The 19,203-nt window shown below is 43.2% G+C and overlaps 1 protein-coding gene across 16 annotated transcripts in view; it reads left to right on the top strand.

Moving 5' to 3' along the window:
* MITF (melanocyte inducing transcription factor) overlaps positions 1 to 19,203 on the top strand; it is a 339,864-nt gene that overhangs the window by 308,679 nt on the left and 11,982 nt on the right. For all 16 annotated transcript variants that reach the window (XM_077451870.1, XM_077451867.1, XM_077451861.1 and 13 more), the window contains 3 exons: positions 5,021 to 5,077; positions 7,783 to 7,858; positions 13,015 to 13,162. In XM_077451870.1, coding sequence (XP_077307996.1) covers positions 5,021 to 5,077; positions 7,783 to 7,858; positions 13,015 to 13,162 — 281 coding nt within the window. The remainder of the gene's footprint in view (positions 1 to 5,020; positions 5,078 to 7,782; positions 7,859 to 13,014; positions 13,163 to 19,203) is intronic.

Below are 19,203 nucleotides of genomic sequence, written 5' to 3'. Positions count from 1 at the left end.
GTGCCTGGCTGGCCGGGCAATCATCTGGAACCTGTGACATGCCAAGAGGGAAGGGGGAGAGGTGATCTCCCTTCCGGGGCCTCAGTGCACCGGCAGGAATTGGGAGCTGGGACCCTCTAAAAAGAGGGTACCCCCCCCCAAAAAATTAAAGTCCTGTGCTACTAGCCAGGCCTTAAGAGCTACTCGCCACCGGTTGCCCCACCCAACCCCTACATTGCCTCTCCCCTAATTCTGCCCCTAAACACCCCCTCCTAAATGATCTCATGAAATGACATTGTTAAATGTTTTATGCAGAATTAAGTTACAAAAATAAATATTAATAACAAAATAAGATTGTAACAATCAGCGCAAATCCTAAACGAATCTGGGAAACTAAAACAAATAAATAAACCCTGTGTAAGGGATCCCGCAACATCCTATAATAAATGTAATCAGAAATGAATACAGTGTAGCGCAGCAGTAAAAAACAGTCCACAAAGTCCCATAAGGATGCAATCACATACACATCCAATTGAAGTATTCCTGAAATAAAAGTAAAAAACAAACAAACAAACAAGTGAAAGGGGAGGAGTAGAGCTCTGTGTGACGTTTACCGGAGTGCCGCCAAATGAGGCGGTGAGCCGGATGACATACCCTGTTTCCCTGAAAATAAGACCTAGCATGATTGTCGGTGATGGCTGCAATATAAGCCCTACCCCCAAATAAGCCCTACCCTGTTTCCCCAAAAATAAGCCCTACCCTCAAAATAAGACCTACAAGGACTTTAACTAGGGCTTATTTGGGGGGTAGGGCTTATATTGGAGCCATCACCGACAATCACGCTAGGTCTTATTTTCGGGGGAAACAGGGTATCAAAATGTGTTTGATTTTAATCTTTTGTAAGTGTAACTTTTAAGCGGGGTATAATAAAAGAGATTTTACAGTAGTACACTATGTCTGTCCTTTCTGCTTCAATAATTATATAATCTGTGCATGAAGAATAGGCACCGGGTGCTTTGAAGTAGATAAGCACATATGGACAGAGGACTTCACTTGTTTATTTGTTTTTTTACTTTTATTTCACAAATACTTCAATTGGATGTGTATGTGATCACATCCTTATGGGACTTTATTATTATTAACAACTTTAACAATATTAACATAAGCCTATTTCATTGATCTGACTGTGATAAATAAAATAAGGATAAAATATGATTGGCTGCTATAGGCACTGTACACATCATTACTGCCTTGTTAGGTAAATACCCTGTTTCCCCGAAAATAAGATCTAGCGTGATTGTCGGTGATGGCTGCAATATAAACCCTACCCCCTAAATAAGCCCTACCCTGAAAATAAGACCTACAAGGACTTTAGCTAGGGCTTATTTGGGGGGTAGGGCTTATATTGAAGCCATCACCAACAATTACACTAGGTCTTATTTTTGGAGAAACAGGGTAGTTTAATGCTATATTATGAATATTAAATAATGAAAACCAATGAATGTCACTTTCGCTGATTTAGGATGCAGAGAGACTTACAGCGGAGCACAGCACTGGACAGGGGAGCGGGAGCTGCCAAATTTTCATATTAACAAGCTGGTGATTGGTCACTAGGCAGTCTGAGCAACCAATCACCAGCTTGTTAATAGGAAAAATAAACTTTGGCAGCTCCAGCCCAACCCCCCCCCCCCCCTGCCCCGCCCCACCTCATCTAATTCTTTGCTGACTCTCGCTCTATGGCAGGCCCTGCTAAGAGAATGTCAGGAGGCTGAGGCTGGGATGACAATCAGTTTCCGTTCAACCCTGACTGCCGTCAGCGAACCCCCCCCCCGATGCGGCTCCACACTCGCCCTCAGCTTATTTCCACGTACCTAATGTGAGCAGGCGAATGGAAATTTTGAGGGCTTTTGTAAAGTCTATGGGGCATATTTATCATAATTAGGTGAATCCAGTTGCTTATCCCCCTCTGAAATAAATCTTGCAAATAGTATTCATTACATACAGTGGACCCTTGGATTGCGAGTAACGAGCGTTTCGCAATACGAGCAATTCATTTTTTTAAATCCTGACTCGGTTTGCGAGTGTTGTCTCTCTTTCCGAGGTTTTTCTGAGTGTATCCGAGCCACCTCCAAGTATTTCTGAGTCTCTCTAGCGCCCCCCCCCCCCACTTCTGGCCACATGCGGTATTGCATACAATATAAGTCAATGTGGTGTGCAAATTATCTTCTTTTCCATTGACTTCTATGGGGAAACTCGCTTTGATATGCGAGTGCTTTGGATTACAAGCATTCTCCTGGAACGGATTATGCTCACAATCCAAGGTTCCACTGTATATTATTTTGTCATGCTGGTACGAGTGGATCTCTATGCCCAATAAATATTTTCAGGTTTCATTTTTGCTGTGAGAGTTTTGTATAAAACTTACTGCCAGCTGTTGGCATAGGAAGAGAATTCCCTTTGCCTACAATATCCCCATATTCACAAAATCTGAAGCCTTCTCATTGTCAGCCTTTACAGAGATTACTATGGACATCAGAAGGAAGATGCAGTAGTGGAGATTTACTACAACTGGAGAGTGCAACATTTGGTGCAGCCAATCAGCTTCCAGGTTTTATTCTGAAAGCTTAATTAAAAAAGCTGAAGTTAGAAGCTGATTGGCTACCATGTACAGCTGCACCAGATTCCGAGTGCTCCAGTTTTAGTAAATCTCCCCCCAGCAGGTCATGAGAAATGCCGCCAGATAAAACAAAATCTCAGACTTCTGATTTAACAATGTCTGTAGCCCCCACATGAATGTATAAGTCAGTTAATGGCCTATATGTATTTATCAATAATAATACCTAAAAAAAAATGACCCTTAGAACAGAAATGTTCGGAATACCATTGCAAAACTTGTTGTATACTTGTGTTATACTCAAGAACGAAAATCTACTCTATTGCAGTTTACTAGTCCTTAGATGTGGTGGCTGCATTTGTTTTCTTTTTTTAGGTTCATTTTTTGGAATCCTGTTTTCCTTGTAACTTCCTGTGCAAGAAAATTAAATCTCAAACAATGTTATCTACCTCCCCAGTTTTCCTTTGTGAGCTAAAGAACACCCCCCTACTATGTTCAGATTCAGAATACTTTATTAATCCCAAGGGAAATTAATAAAGTGATTGTAAATGATCACCTTGTAAAACAACCCATTCGGTTTAAAATAAAAATGAATGGTAAAACAATTTTGTATACATATGAAAAAATAAAAATAAAATTATAAATACATTTTTCCCTTTTTTTAAAATAAGTAATCACATACCCTCTGTTCTCGGCTGCATAAGAGCTGGGGGAGGAGAAGCAGCAGCACACTGAGCATTCCAGTGACAGACGACCCCCCCCCCCCGCCCCCAGCTGATTCTCAGCTGTATAAGAGCTGGGGGGAGAAGAAACAGCATCACACTGAGCTTTCCAGTGACAGGCGACCCCCCCCCCCCAACTGATTCTCAGCTGTATAAGAGCTGGGGGGAGGAGAAGCAGCAGCACACTGAGCATTCCAGTGACAGACGACCCCCCCCCCCGCCCCCAGCTGATTCTCAGCTGTATAAGAGCTGGGGGGAGAAGAAACAGCATCACACTGAGCTTTCCAGTGACAGGCGACCCCCCCCCCCCCAACTGATTCTCAGCTGTATAAGAGCTGGGGGGAGGAGAAGCAGCAGCACACTGAGCATTCCAGTGACAGGCGACCCCCCCCCCAGCTGATTCTCAGCTGTATAAGAGCTGGGGGGAGAAGAAGCAGCAGCACACTGAGCATTTCAGTGACAGGCGACCCCAAAACTGATTCTCAGCTGTATAAGAGCTGGGGGAGAAGAAGCAGCAGCACACTGAGCATTTCAGTGACAGGCGACCCCCCCAACTGATTCTCAGCTGTATAAGAGCTGGGGGAGGAGAAGCAGCAGCACACTGAGCATTCCAGTGACAGGCGACCCCCCCCCCAACTGATTCTCAGCTGTATAAGAGCTGGGGGAGGAGAAGCAGCAGCACACTGAGCTTTCCAGTGACAGGTGACCCCCCTCTCCAACTGATTCTCAGCTGCATAAGAGCTGGGGGAGGAGAAGCTGCAGCACACTGAGCTTCCCAGTGACGACTGTGCAGCAAGTGTGTGTCAGGACAAGTTTGATCATTGGAGGAGAGCAGCCTGAGATCCCAGCACAGCTAGAGAACTGACGACGTTGTGTTCTCCTGCTTAGTGTGGTCATTTTTTAATAGGAAAGCAGAGGGACTGGCAGGGATTTCACACAAAGAAAGCAATACAGAGAGAAAAGGATACGTTCTCATACAAGTACATGGTACAGCAGGCACAAATCAGGAATATGAAGTGTTGGGGTAACAAATATTTTAGGTACAGTTACATTCAATGAAGACCAAAAAATCTCAATAACGAATGGAAACAAAACACAATACCAAACAATACAATTACCATTAAGCGCAAGTTAATGTTAATTAATAAAACAATTACTATACTATATAATGAATAAAACAAAGTACTATACTGTAATAAACCACACCATCCTATTAAATCACTACGTAGAATAAATAACCTAATAATTCTATGGAGAAGAGTCACTAGTCACTCTCAGGGTGACAATGCTACCTGTCAATAGATACAGTGAGTGTGTGCTGTCATTCTAGCACAAGAAGTGTGCTACTAGCAGGATTACCAGGGAAAAATAAAAGAAAAAAGCTTAAAAAATAAATAAAACTAATGCAGCCACCACATCTAAGGACCGGTATAATATATTACATTCTTATTTCTTGGATTTAGATACACTTTCCAGGGCCCGCAGCTGAGTCAAAGCTTCCTACATTTTATACTTGTTTTGCATTTGTGACTTGTAAAGTATTAAAGACAGAATAGTGGAAGGATTTGGAACTTGCACCATGGGAAGCAAGTCTGCAGAGGCAGATCCCATAGGTTTCCTCTGGCGGGGTTCCTAATAGCAGTGTGACTCAAAATATACAAGTTCCATACTTTAATATTCAACTTCTCTCATTATTGTTTTTCAGAGTCGGAAGCGAGGGCGCTGGCCAAGGAAAGGCAGAAGAAGGACAATCACAATCTAAGTAGGTGGAACTTTCTGCTCATCCATAATAATATTCTCTGTATGGCTGCTGCTTTAGTAGCTGCTTATATAAATTATACACTGCCACCTACTGGTTGGGAGCAAAATCATCCCGCCAATTAGATAATTCTCATTAATGATTAGGTACATTTTCTCTGCTCTTTGTAAGGCCAATGAGCCAAAAAGAGCACCAAACAATTATCTTTTATTGGTATTACAAGTCACAACAGAAAAACGAAACGTAGGCAATGCGTTTCGGGGGGCAAACATCCCTCTTCATCAATGCTTCGAAAATTACATGAAACAAAAAAATAAATAAAGGAGAAGAGGGACATTTTTTATCAATGATTTCCATATTTATTATTCTTACTTCTAATGTGACATGGGCCTTTATTCTACTGCATGGACTCTATTGCTTTCCCCAGAACTTCAGAACTTGGTGCTGAAAACATGTTTTAACCACTTCAGCCCCGGAAGAATTTACCCCCTTCCTGACCAGAGCGTTTTTTTTTTTCCGATTCGGCACTGCGCCGCCTTAACTCACAATTGCACCATTGTGCAACGCTGTACCCAAACAAAATTGACGTCCTTTTTTTCCCACAAATAGAGCTTTCTTTGGGTGGTATTTGATCGCCTGTGCGTTTTTTATTTTTTCCGCTATAACAAAAAAAGAGCCACAATTTTGAAAAAAAAACATAATATTTTTTACATTTTGCTATAATAAATATCCCCATTTTTTTTTTTTTTTTAAAAAAGCTAATTTTTTCTCAGTTTTGGCCGATATGTATTCTTCTACATCATTTTGGTAAAAAAAAAAAAAATGCAATAAGCGTATATTGATTGGTTTATAGTGTCTACAAAGTAGGGGATAGATTTATAGCATTTTTTTTTTTTTTCCTACTAATGGCGGCGATCTGTGATTTTTATTGTGACATTATGGAGGACGCATTGGACAATTTTGACACATTTTTGAAACCATTGGCATTAATACAGCGATCAAAATGCAGTGTTAAAAATGCATTGATTACTGTAAAAATGTCACTGGCAGTGAAGGGGTTAACACTAGGGGGCAGTGAAGGGGTTAACTGTGTTCCCTGGGAGGTGATTCTAACTGAAGGGGGAGGGGACTGACCAGAGGAAGTGATGGATCGTGGTTCCTAGCTAATAGGAACACACGATCTGTCACTCCTGTCAGAACAGGGAAGTGTGTGTTTACATACATACATACATACTCGTCCCTGTTCTGTGTCTCCTGGTCACAATCGCTTGTGGCCGGCGGTCATCGCGACCCTCAGCCACAAGCATCGGCACCCCCGCTGTCTGGACCCCGCGAGCCGAAGTATAGCTACGTGGTTTCACGCAGGGGAGCCAACCTGCCGTAGTACAACTGTGACGGCTGGTCCAAAAGCGGTTAAAAGCTTGTTTTGTCACATTAATTAAAAATATTAAAGTCACTTCCCCTCGGCGCAGTCAGTCACCTGAGACACGTGACAGGTCCCAGATGACTGCGCGGCGTATCACAGCGCGTGGCGCCGCTTGTGCATCTGCTGTGGGTGCCCGGCTGTGAAGCCACACCCGGGTGCCCACAGTAAGAATGCCGGCGCCCCCAAGCGGAGCAGGGAACGAGCAGGGCTTCCTTCCCCCGCATCGCTGGACCCTAGGACAGGTAAGTGTCCGATTATTAAAAGTCAGCAGTATTTGTAGCTGCTGACTTTGAATTTTTTTTTTTAAGGGGCACCCCACTTTAATGCCACCATTGGTGAGTACCTTCTAAAACTATATGATGCCTAATTACACCAACATCAACACGTTCTGAAATATTGAGATATTGACTTGGAATAAGTAAAATATTGATTGATAGATTGATTTAGTTGATTTACTAAAGTCTAATTAACTGTGCAGTTGCATTCTGCAAGTACAGTTGCTCCAGATTCCAGATCTTAGTAAATGAGGTAAAGCTTCACTTTTCAAAGAACAACCAATTACATGCAAGGAAAAGAATAAAAACAGCATTTTTGCACATGATTAGAAGATGGAAGTCAGCGGAGCTCTCCCTCTGCTCTGCTGGCTTCCATCATCCAATCATGTGCAATCAAATATGCTGTTTTTATTATTTTTCTTGCTTGTGATTGGTTGTTCTTTGTAAAGTTTAGCTTTACCTCATTTATTAAGACCTGGGGCAATTTGCCTTTAGTAAATCAACTCCTGTGAGTCCCCTTTCTATCGTTGGGTGTAGAAGCACAAGCCTATGTGCTATACATTATATAATGCAAAACTGAGCACAACATAAAGGCAGTTGCAGAATTAGACTGTTAATAATGTGATTTCAAGTACAATGTCTCCCTCTAGAGGTAAGTTGTGGTCATTGTTACATTCAAAAAACATTAAGGCCGGGTTTACACTAGCTGCAGCCAAGGCTCGCAAAAAGGGGTCCGGTGCGTCCCTGTTTCAGGTGCGAATCATGTCCAAGTTTTTGCCTGAATTGGGACCTGTATTGATTTATGAACACATTTTTTTTATTTACCTTCATATTTATTGAGTTCATCAATATGTTCTGCATTTTCACTGAAGCCAAAATATCCCTTATCATCATCATCATCATCATCATCATCATCATGCTTTATGTTCTTTTGTTTTAATCCTTTAAACAAATGCTGTTTTTCATCTCAGCCTCTGATCATCTTTATGTATTATATTTTTTTGCAGTTGAACGAAGACGAAGATTTAACATCAATGACCGTATAAAAGAATTAGGGACTTTGATACCCAAGTCAAATGACCCGTAAGTATGTTAGGAGACATTTTTCATACAAATAAATAAATAAATACATCTATAAACAAACCTAATCAGGAAAAGTGGCTTCAATGTGTTGGCCTCACACTGTTCAGTATTCCAGGTGATGGCGATACATCATTTTTGGGACAAGGTGTAGTGATAAGTTAATTGATAATGAATTGGTCAGTTTACAAGTGAGGGGTGTAAAAATGAGTTCCCGTCCCCTGGAAAACCCATCCACCTGCTCCCCCTCCCTCCTCCGATGGTCACTCCATACTCTGCTCTCTGTGTCACTGTGTGCGGACAGTGCGGGTGATGGCTCAGGAAGTGCAAGTTGCTGTGCAACTGTCCTAGGTGGAAAGGATCTATTCCCCACACTGCTCCGTCCACTCCACCTCCACCATGCCTGCAGATTGCCCTGAGCTTCACACTCATCCCTTCTCCCATCCCTCCTGTGTGCTCCGCCTGCGATAGAGAGGGGGGCGGGAAGATTAAAAAGAACCAGCCGAGCGACAGCCACACTGAAAAACTGCTGAATGAGCCAGAGAGCCCCCCCCCCCGGGGACCATTCCAAGAGAGTGAGCACTTTCACTGATCAGACCCTGCCCCCCTCTCTCCCTGACCCCTTCTCTCTCCCTCCCCCCCCTCTCTCCCTCCCCCCCCTCTCTCCCTGACCCCCCTCCCTGTTTCTCCCTGAACACCTCTCTTTCTCTCCCTAAACCCCATCCTTATTTCTTCCCCTGACGCCCCTCCCTCTCTTTCTCCCTTACCCCCTCTTTCTCTACCCCTGACCCCCTCTCTCTCTCTCCCTGCCCCCTCTCTCTTTTGCCCCAACCCCCCTCTCTCACACTGACCCCCTCTCTCTCTCCCTGACCCCCATCTCTCTTTCTTCCTGCCCCCTTTTTTCTCTCACTGCCCCCTTTTCTCTCTCTCCCTGACCCACCTCTATCTCTCCCTGACCCCTCTATTTCTCTCCCTTCCCCTGCTTTCTCTCTCACTGACCCTGTCTCTCACTTCCGGACCCTCGTCTCTTCCTGACCCACCCCTCTCTCTCCCTGGCCCCCCCATCTCTCTTTCTCCCTGACCCCCCCTCTCTCTCTCCCTAACCCCCTTTTCTGTCCCTGACCCCATCTCTCTTTCTCCCTGAACCCATTTCTCTTTCTCCCTGACCCCCTCTCTCTCTCCCTGACTCCCCCCTCTCTCTCTCCCTGACCCCTTCTCTCTTTCTCCCTGAACCCATTTCTCTTTCTCCCTGACCCCCTCTCTCTCTCCCTGACTCCCCCCTCTCTCTCTCCCTGACCCCTTCTCTCTTTCTCCCTGACCATCCTCTCTCTCTCCCAGACTCTCTCTCACTGACCCCCCTCTCTCTCTCCCTGACTCTCCCCTCTCTTTCTCCTCCTAAACCCTATCTCTCTTTCTCTCCCTGACCCCCTATTTGTCTGACCCCCTCTCTCCCTGACCCTCCTCTCTCACCTTGACCCCCCTCTCTCACCCTGACCCCCCTCTCTCTCTCCATGACCTCCCTCTCTCTCTCCCTGACCCCCTCTCTCTTTCTCCCTGACCACCTCTCTTTCTCCCTGACCCCCCTCTCTCTCTCACTCCCCGACCCCCTCTCTCTTTCTCCCTGACCCCCTCTCTTTCTCCCTGACCCCCTCTCTCTCTCCCTGACTCCCCCACTCTCTCTCCCTAACCCCCATCTCTCTCTCTTCCTGACCCCCCTCTCTCTGCCTGGCCCCCCTCTCTCTCTCCCTGACCCCCCTCTCTCTCCCTGACCCCCTCGATTTCTCCTCCTAAACCCTATCTCTCTTTCTCTCCCTGACCCCCCCCTCTCTCTCTCCCTGACCCCCCTCTCACCCTAACCACCGGGCTCCGTTCTTGTTATCGCTTAGATCCCTAGAATGAGTCTGGGGTTTATAAAAAAAATTGAATAAAAAAATGCTAGAAGCAAGAGGACGTTTTTTTTTTTTTTCATTCAGTTTTAAATGTTATGATTATTATTAAAATGTATTGTTGTCTTGCCAACAGTTTTCACAGCACGTTACAAAATAAAGGATGACAGTATACCTATAATAAAATTCCAGACAAGAGGGTTAGGAGGGTTGATTCAGGGATCTTAAAAGTGGAACTGTGCCTTATTTTCTTCATATACATATTAAGTGTTTTTTTTTTACTTTATTTATTATTATTTTTTAGGTATTAATATTATTTTAGTATTGTATTTTTTACTTTTTGACAATATTTTACTTAAATTCTAAAGTATCTACCGCAGTTTTTTATGCATGCTCCCATAGAATTATATTATTGCATTAAAGTGTATGTACAGTCAAAACTATTTTTAGATGGGAACTGGGGGGTAATAAACCTTTAACCAGGGTTGACAAAAACTCATATTTAAATATATTTTAGCACCTCGTCTGGCCAGTGTTGGGGAACCTTTCCATCTTGCAGTGGCCCAGCCTCTAGTAGCCCGTATGCTAGTCAGGGCATATGTTCCATTGGCATGGACAGGCTTTTATTCTCTATAGCCAAGCCCATTGTGCTGACTGAAGCTGGGGCACGTCAAAGGAAAAAAAAACAAAAATGTTTGGGGGTTATTTACTAAAGGAAAATACACTTTGCACTGCAAGGGCATTTGGAAGTAAAGTCGCTGTAGATCCAAGGGAGACATGCAAGGAAAATAAAAAAACAGCATTTTAGCTTGCACATGATTGGATGATAAAATCAGCAGAGCCTCCCCTCATTTCAGATCTAACCCTTAGATCTAGAGCGACTGCACTTCCAAGCGCACTTGCATTGCAAAGTGGATTTGCCTTTCGTAAATAACCCCCTTTGTATGTGTTTTACATACCTCTGAGTACCAAACCCCTTTGGGTACCAGGTGAGATTAGCTGAAGTGAGGTGGAGGTTTTTTTTTTGTTTAATGTGGGGTGGGGGGCTAATGTGGGGTGGCTTTTCTCTTTTATTTTTTTCTCAAGACAGCTTAACACTTAACAGCTTAACACCTTGAATGCATGAAAGTTTAAAGAATGCATATATAGTTCTTGGTATATACAGCCATGACCAAAAATATTGGCACCCCTGCATTGGTCAGATAATGCACCACTTTGCCCAGATTTGCGATTACAAATGTTTAGGCATTCTCATGTTTATTTATTTTGTTTGTATTGGTATGACACAAAAACGTGGAAAGAAAAAAAACAAACCTGACGCATTCCACGCCAAACTCCAAAATTGGGCTGGACATAATTATTGGCACCCTCAATGCAATCAATCGCTTCCTGTAACCATCAATGAGTTTCTTAGCCCTTGTACACATGGTCGGACATTTCGACAACCAAATCCGAAACTGTTGCATACACACAGTCGTACAAAGTTGTCAGAAAATCCGATCGTACTTAACGTGATGATGTTATTTCGTTACGATGGGACTACGTTCAGGCTAGTAGCCAATAGTTTTGGTCTAGGAATTTGATCTGAGCATGCGTGGCACTTTGTCCGAACTGAATTTAGTACACATAATCGGACAAAGTCCGATCGGATCATGTTGTCAGAAAATTTTATAGACAAGTTGGAAAACTTGGTCCGTCGGATACTCCGATGGAAACAGTCCAATGGTGCCCACACACTGTCGGATTATCCGACAACACGGTCCTATCGGATATTGTCCATCGGAATGTCCGACCGTGTGTACAAGGGCTTGCACCTCTCTACTGGAATTTTGGACCACTCTTCTTTCGCCAAGGTCCAGGTCTCTCAGATAGTAACGGTTCCTTTTCCCAACTGCTGTTTTGAGATTTCTCCACGGGTGGTCTATAGGATTTAGATCTGGACTCATTGCTGGCCACTTCAGTAGTCTCCAGTGTTTTATCCTAAACCATTTCTGGGTGCTTTTTGACATGTGCTTTGGGTCATTGTTCTGCTGTAAGACCCATGACCTCTGACGAAGACCCAGATTTCTGACACTGGGTCCTACATTGCACCCCAGAATTCTTCGGTAGTCTTCAGATTTCAAAATGCCATGCACACAGTCAAGACATCCAGTCCCTGAAGCAGCAAAGCAACTCCAAAATATCGGTAAACCTCCACCATGTTTGACTGTAGGGACTGTATTTTTTTCTTTAAAGGCCTTATTTCTTTTTCTGAAAACCGTTGAATGATTGGCTTTACCAAAAAGCTGTAATTTTGTTTCGTCTGTCCACAGCACATTCTCCCAGAAGGATTTGGCCTTCCTCAGGTAAGTTTTGGCAAACTCCAAACTGGATTTTTTTTTATGTTTCTGTGTCAGTAGTGGGGTCCTCCTGGGTCTCCTACCTTATCGTCCCTTTCATTCAGATGGCGCCGTATAGTGCGAGCTGACACAGTCGCACCACGTGTCTGAAGGTCAGCTTGAATTTGGACGTTGATTGAGGTTCTTTATTCACCATTTGAACAATCCTTTGTTGCCATGTTTGGTCAGTTTTTCGCTTTCATCCATGTCCAGGGAGATTAACTACAGTGCCATGGGCTGTAAACTTTTTGACAATGTTGTACACAGTGGACACAGGAACATTAAGATCTCTGGAGATGGATTTATAACCTTGAGATTGTCCACGCTTTTCTACAATTTGTGTCCTCAAATCCTCAGACAATTCTTTGCTGCTCTTTCTCTTCTCCATGCTCCGTGTGGCACATAGAGACACATAACTGAAAGGTTGAGTCAATTTTTAACCATTTTAACTGGTTGACGGTGCAATTTCTATATTGTCAGCACCTGTTAATTGATACAGGTGAGTTTAATTACAAAATACAGGAGCATCACGAACTTAGAATGCAATTATGTCTTACGATTTTTCAGAAGGTGGCAATAATTTTGGCCGGTCCATTTTTGGAGTTTTGCGTGGAATGTGTCAGATTTGGCTTTTGTTCTCCACTTTTTTTGTATAATACTAATACAAACAAAAGAAATAAACATGAGAATGCCTAAACATTTGTAATTGCAACAATTTTCTGGGCAAAGCGGTGCATTATCAGACAGAAATGCGGGGGTGTCTATAATTTTGACCATGACTGTAAACGTTTTTTTAATTGTTGTTGTTTTGTAATATATGAAAATCGACTTTAATAATGAAAGAATAAAAAAAAAAATCTAAAGTGATTAAACATAATTGTATCTTGTGTTCCAGAGATATGAGGTGGAACAAGGGAACCATTCTGAAAGCCTCTGTGGATTATATACGCAAACTTCAGAGAGAGCAGCAGAGATCGAAGGAGCTGGAGAACAAACAGAAGAAGCTTGAACATGCCAACAGACACCTGCTGCTCAGAATACAGGTTTGTGTTTTTAACTTTTTATTTTAAGTATTTTTTTTATTATTATCAAACGTCCAAGAAGCTAGACTAGAGCAGTGTCTCCTCAACCTCTTTTCAGTCAAGGCACCCTTTAACCGGTTGCCGACCAGCCGCCGCAGTTATACATGCGGCAGAATGGCACGGGCAGGCGATTTGCCGTCATGTTAAGTCGTCTCCAAAGGCGGCCACTAGGGGCCCGCTGCTCGTCCCCGTGGCCGATGTGAGTGCCCAGAGGTCTCGATGACTGCCAGGCTCCCGCGATTGCCCGTAACACGGCGAGAACCGGGAGCTCTGCATGTAAACACAGAGCTCCCGCTTCTCTGAGGGAAGAAGTGACAGATCGTCTGTTCATACAAAGTATGAACACACGATCTATCTCTTCCCCTAGTCAGTCCCCTCCCCCCTTCAGTTAGAACACACCTAGGGAACACATTAACCCCTTGATCACCCCCCTAGTGTTAACCCCTTCACTGCCAGTGACATTTTTACAGTAATCAATGCATTTTTATTGCACTGATCGCTGTATTAATGCCAATGGTGCCAAAAAATGTGTCACAATTGTCCGATGTGTCCGCCATAATGTCGCAGTCCCAATAGAAATCACAGATCGCTGCCATTACTAGTGAAAAAAATAATAATAATAAAAATGCTATAAATCTACCTCTTATTTTGTAGATGCTATAACTTTTGTGCAAACCAATCAATATATGGTTATTGTGATTTTTTTTACCAAAAGTATGTAGAAGAATACATATCGGCCTAAACTGAGGAAAAAAACGTTTAGTTTTTTTTTTTAAATGGGGATAGTTATTATAGCAAAAAGTACAAAATATTGTGTTTTTTTCAAAATTGTCACTTTTTTTTGTTTATAGCACAAAAAATAAAAACTGCAGAGGTGATTAAATACCACCAAAAGAAAGCTCTATTTGTGGGAAAAAAAATACGTCAATTTTGTTTGGGTGCAACATCGCACGACCGCGCAATTGTCAGTTAAAGCGATGCAGTGCCAAATCACAAAAAGTGCTCTGGTCAGGAAGGAGGTAAAATCTTCCGGGGCTGAAGTGGTTAAAATTATGGACAATCTTGAGGCACCCCATTATAAAATGTAAAAGGCTAAATGAATAGTTTGATATAATGCAGCGACATCCACACATGCAGGACACCTAACGTTAGGGGTGATTTATTCTAAGGCCCCTTTCACACGGACGATCCGTTCAGGTCCACCTGAAAAACTGACAAAAACTGAACGGATGTTCCATAGAGGTCTATGGAGCGTCGGATGTCAGCGGTGACAAGTCCGCTGACATCCGACTCGCTCCGATCCGAAAAAGTGTGATGGAGAAAAAAGCTATTTTTCCATCTGTCATCAGATCGGGTGCCGATGGACACTGCGGTCCGTCGTCACCCGATCTCCCATAGGGGAGAGCGGCGCTGTGACAGGTCCGTCACTGCACAGTGTGCAGAGACGGACCTGTTATCTTCCTGCTCAGCGGAGATCGCTCCGGCAATCCCCACTGAGCAAGCGGATATCCACGGGGCGGATCAGCACTGATCCGCCCCGTGCGAAAGGACCCTTACAAAGCAAATACACCTTTGCACACTGGTACTGACTAGTATTCCAGTGTTTCTCCTCACCCTCAGTTTGTCTCCCTCGATCAGCTAATGTGACCTCTATGCTGATGGAGATGGGTAGGGGAGGGGCAAACAAGGATTCTGTGCAGGCTCCTGACTTCCTTATCAACCAATGACATCATTGGTTGTAAGAACTCTGGCAGCTGGAAGGTTGAAATGGTGCACAGTGTACACCCGCTGGCTTGTATACAATTTTTGGACAATGGTTAGGCATTTTGCCAGGGCACCTCTGAAGAAACCTGAAGGCACCCCAAGGTGGGCACCATGGTTGAAAAAGGCTGGACTGGAGAATAGCCAGGCTGCATATTATAGCTGGCCTATAGTCATAAAAAAAAAATTATACTGTATGCTTTAAAGGCTGAAAAAAAGAAAAACGAACGCAGCCACCCTTCTAAAGATTAGTAAGCTGCAACATATGATTAAAGCATTCCTAAATCTAAAAAGAAAAATGTAATAATACTTTCAAGTAAAAAAATGTATGAAGGAATAGCAAAGGAAAGTCTATGACAAAAAAATGTCATTTGATGCCACACCATTGAAAATATCACAGTGCTGAATACTCTTTAATACAATTCTCTAATAAGAGTATTCAGCCAGATAGTTTAGCTGCTTGCCTTTGGGACACAATTTTGATATTCAGAGCAATTAATAGTCATTTACATATATTTTACTTCCTCGACTTCACGCTTTTTTTTTTCCTTTCTATCTTTCACTCGGCACCTTGATAATGAGCTAAAGGTGTAATTATCCTAGCTAAATAGACATAGCATATACCAAGCCTTGGGGCAATGGTGTTATGTAATGGTAATTTTAGCTTGATAAAAAAGCCTACTGATAATGTGTACTGACACGTATCATCAGTCTTCTGTTATTGTGCATGCCTCCACCAAAATATTTCACTTAAATGACCTTCACTTAGCCGGGGATTATTCCCAACCCAACATGCTCGCAAAATCCAAGGAATGTGGAAGTTTGCAGGTTTATTACATGACCCCTGTGCCTTTTTGATTTATAAACAATAAATAGGGCAATTAAAGTGGTTGTAAGCCTTTGGCATAAAAATTTAACAAAGCATATCCTTCTATAGTGTGTACTTGCCTTTATCCAAAGCACAAGGTGTGATTTTTGTCTGCTGCCTGGTTCCTGTGCACAAGTCATTTCTGACAGGCTGTGCCAAATCCAATGGATCAAGGGAAGGTGGGAGGGAGCACCAACATACAGCCTGAGATTGACAGCCTCAGCTGTGCATGTTTCCCTATTAAATTATGTGGATGGTGTGTGTACATTCCCTTCCACTCAAGTATCAGATTACACTCAGCTCCCCTCTTTGAGCTGTGCAGTGTGTGATGTCAGATTATTGCCCCCTGCCTCTGAAAGCTGAGAAATAACCTTTGATTTGTGTGCTTTAGAAGCCTGTAGAGCAGCCTTTCTCAACCTTTTCAACACAGAGGAACCCTTGAAGTAGTTCTCCGGTCTCCAGTAACCCCCTGCTAAAAATGAGAAATCTACAACTCGTGATACATTAGTGTGATGGTCAGTGAGAGGAATGGTCCTTACACTTGTGGTCATTGGGAAGAATTACCTCCTAGGCCCTTGTACACACGGTCGTATTGTCCGATGGATTTTGTCCGAAACTGTTGTATACACACGGTCAGATAAAGTTGTCGGAAAATCCGACGTGATGACGTTATTTCGTTACAATGGGACTACGTTCACACCAGTAGCCAATAGCTTTGGTGTAGGAATTTGATCTGAGCATGCGTGGCACTTTGTCCGATCATAATTCTCTACACATGATCAGAGTATGTCAGATCAGAGCATTTTGTTAGAAAATTTTTAAGTTGGAAAACTTGGTCCGTCGGATACTCCAACGGAAACAGTCCGATGGAGACCACATACAGTCGGAATATCCGACAAAACGGTCCGATCGGACACATTCCGTCGGAATCTCTGACCGTGTGTACAAGGGCTTACAGATAGCTAAAAAGATCAATGGTGTCAGTAGCAACTTATCTGAGAGGCAGAAATTGCCCAATGCTGAAGGAACCCCTAGCAACCTCTGGAGGAACCCTGGTTGAGAATCACTGCTGTAGAGGATGTCTACAGATAAACAGGTACAACTTGTAGGAGGATATGTTTTACTTCTGTGTACCGCCTAAGGATAGTCACTTCACCAGGTATATGTAAGGGTTTACAACCACTTTGATGATATTATTTAAACACATTTCTGTGTGTGTCAGAACTGGATCTTGGCGTAACTACAGCCTTAGCAGACAATGTGACTATTATGTGGCCCGAACTGTTTGATCTTCTGAAACCCAGTATGCAGGGCCAACAATGCTAATGGGGATTTCCGTGCAGTAGAGGCGCCACTGTCAGCACAAATAGGAAGCAATAGCTTTCGGCATTTTGATATAATAAATGTATAAGTATCACTACCAGTCCTGTATTCAATAAGGATTGATATCCAGCTGAATAAAAGGCTTCATTGTGTATGTCCTATACATGCTTACATGGCAAAAAGATCTCAGACACATTCAACTCTGGTGAGGCTCTTTCCTCGGAGTAGGAAAAAGGATGGATGTCAGTCACTTTAAAGATCAATTTAGAGTAATTTGTTTGCAGACTGCATAGACAAAGGAAAGGAGGGAGCGAAGGATACCTAAAGTTTGCTTGCCAGAACACAAGCTCTGGTCTTCTGCATGTCTTTCTAGACTCTCTGTTGTAGGTTTCATAGGCTAGAACCCTGAAAATTGTAGTTAATGGACTTTTGAGGTATCCACGGATTACAGCTAAAAACAACATTTAATTTATTCTCATATTCCAAGTAAAATTAATATAACTTTTAAAATGCTTCAATATCTCAGGCAACCTCTTGTGCAATAAAACCCCAGGTTAATCTGGCTGGAATACACACAGCTCCTTGAAGATTAAGGTTCTAGTGGTATCTTGATCCAGGTGCTCCAAGACAGGAGAGCTGAGAAGTTATTTCCCCTAGAGCAGACACATTATTTATCTAGTAGCCAACATCCTCAGGATTCCTGCTTCTTCCAACCTCTAGGCCAGTGGTGTCCAAACTATGGCCCAGGGGCCGGATGCAGCCTTTTGGCTGCCCTTATCTGGCCCTTGATGCATTCTTCCTCCCACTGATACCATCGATGGTGCACTATTCCTCCCACTAAAAACAATGGAGGGAGCACTATACCTCCTACTGACACTAATGATGTGGCACTATTCCTCCTACTGACACCAATGATGGGGCACTATTCCTCCTACTGACACCAACGGTGGGGCACTATTCCTCCCACTGATACCAGTGATAGGGCACTATTTTTCCAATGACACCCATGATGGGGCACTATTTCTTCCAAGAAAATAGAACCACTGCTCCAGGTGTATGATGAGAGCCTGAAATGGAGTATCTCATAGAGTGTCAGCCCTGGCCCGCCTCCAGGTCATGTAGATGCATTTCACACATACATCAGTGTGTGTATGTGTGAAACGCGTCTACGTGACCTCATTTCGATGTCTTTGGTGTTTATCACCGTGAATAATAAAAGGCAATCAGGATCTCTGGATATGCAGCCATTTCTTTCTTCTCTCACTAGTGCTTAAACTGACACCCAATGGGGCACAATTCCTCCTTCTGACACCATCAATGGGGCACTATTCCTCGCATTGACATCAGTGACTGGGTATTAGCCACTCCCGATAGCCACAGTCTGGCCCTACTAAAACCTGAAGGGTAGTAAACTTTGGAAAGTTTGGAAATCCCTGCTCTATGCCTAAAGGTGTGCGTAGAAAGACAAACAAAAGTTCACAGGAACATCCTCCTAAAAGTATTAAATTGTGTGGGAATATCAAAAAATAAACATGCATGCAAGCTGCCCCCTTCAAAGCCCAAGAACCAAGCAAACACGTGAATGTTAAACACTCAGTTCACGGGTCCGCTTTGAGCACAGAGCAGTAACTGTCAGTCACCACCTTCTGCTCTACTCCTCCTGTACAGAAGGAGCCATTGACTCAGGTTCTTAGTTGTGCATTGAGAGGCTGAGCCAGCTACCTGTAAGTCATCTGGATGGATCCTGACATTATTGTTGGCATACATCCAGAGTCTGGAATAGTTCTAAATCAGGGTCACAGAAGATGAAGGTGACGCACATGAGAAGTATGGCCAAAAAAGCATTGGCCATAAAGCTTTGGCCATACTTTTCTTTTAAGGCCTAAGCTCTGGAGGAAAGACCATGTCAAAGGAAGTGATTCAAGTATTTTAACACCTCTCCAGCATGCTTTACTAGGCCCCTGAATACCGGTGATTGACTAGGTTATTAAATATTCATTACAAAAACTGTAACTAATCAAGCAAAGCCTGCTAGAGTATTTGGCAAGGG

Source organism: Lithobates pipiens, unplaced genomic scaffold (genome assembly GCF_037356315.1).
Source record: "Lithobates pipiens isolate NorthernLeopardFrog02 unplaced genomic scaffold, aLitPip1_a1.2 Scaffold_23, whole genome shotgun sequence".
Classification (NCBI taxonomy): domain Eukaryota; kingdom Metazoa; phylum Chordata; class Amphibia; order Anura; family Ranidae; genus Lithobates; species Lithobates pipiens.
The sequence above is the reverse complement of the archived record's forward strand: the minus strand, read 5'-3'. Positions and strand labels throughout refer to the sequence as shown.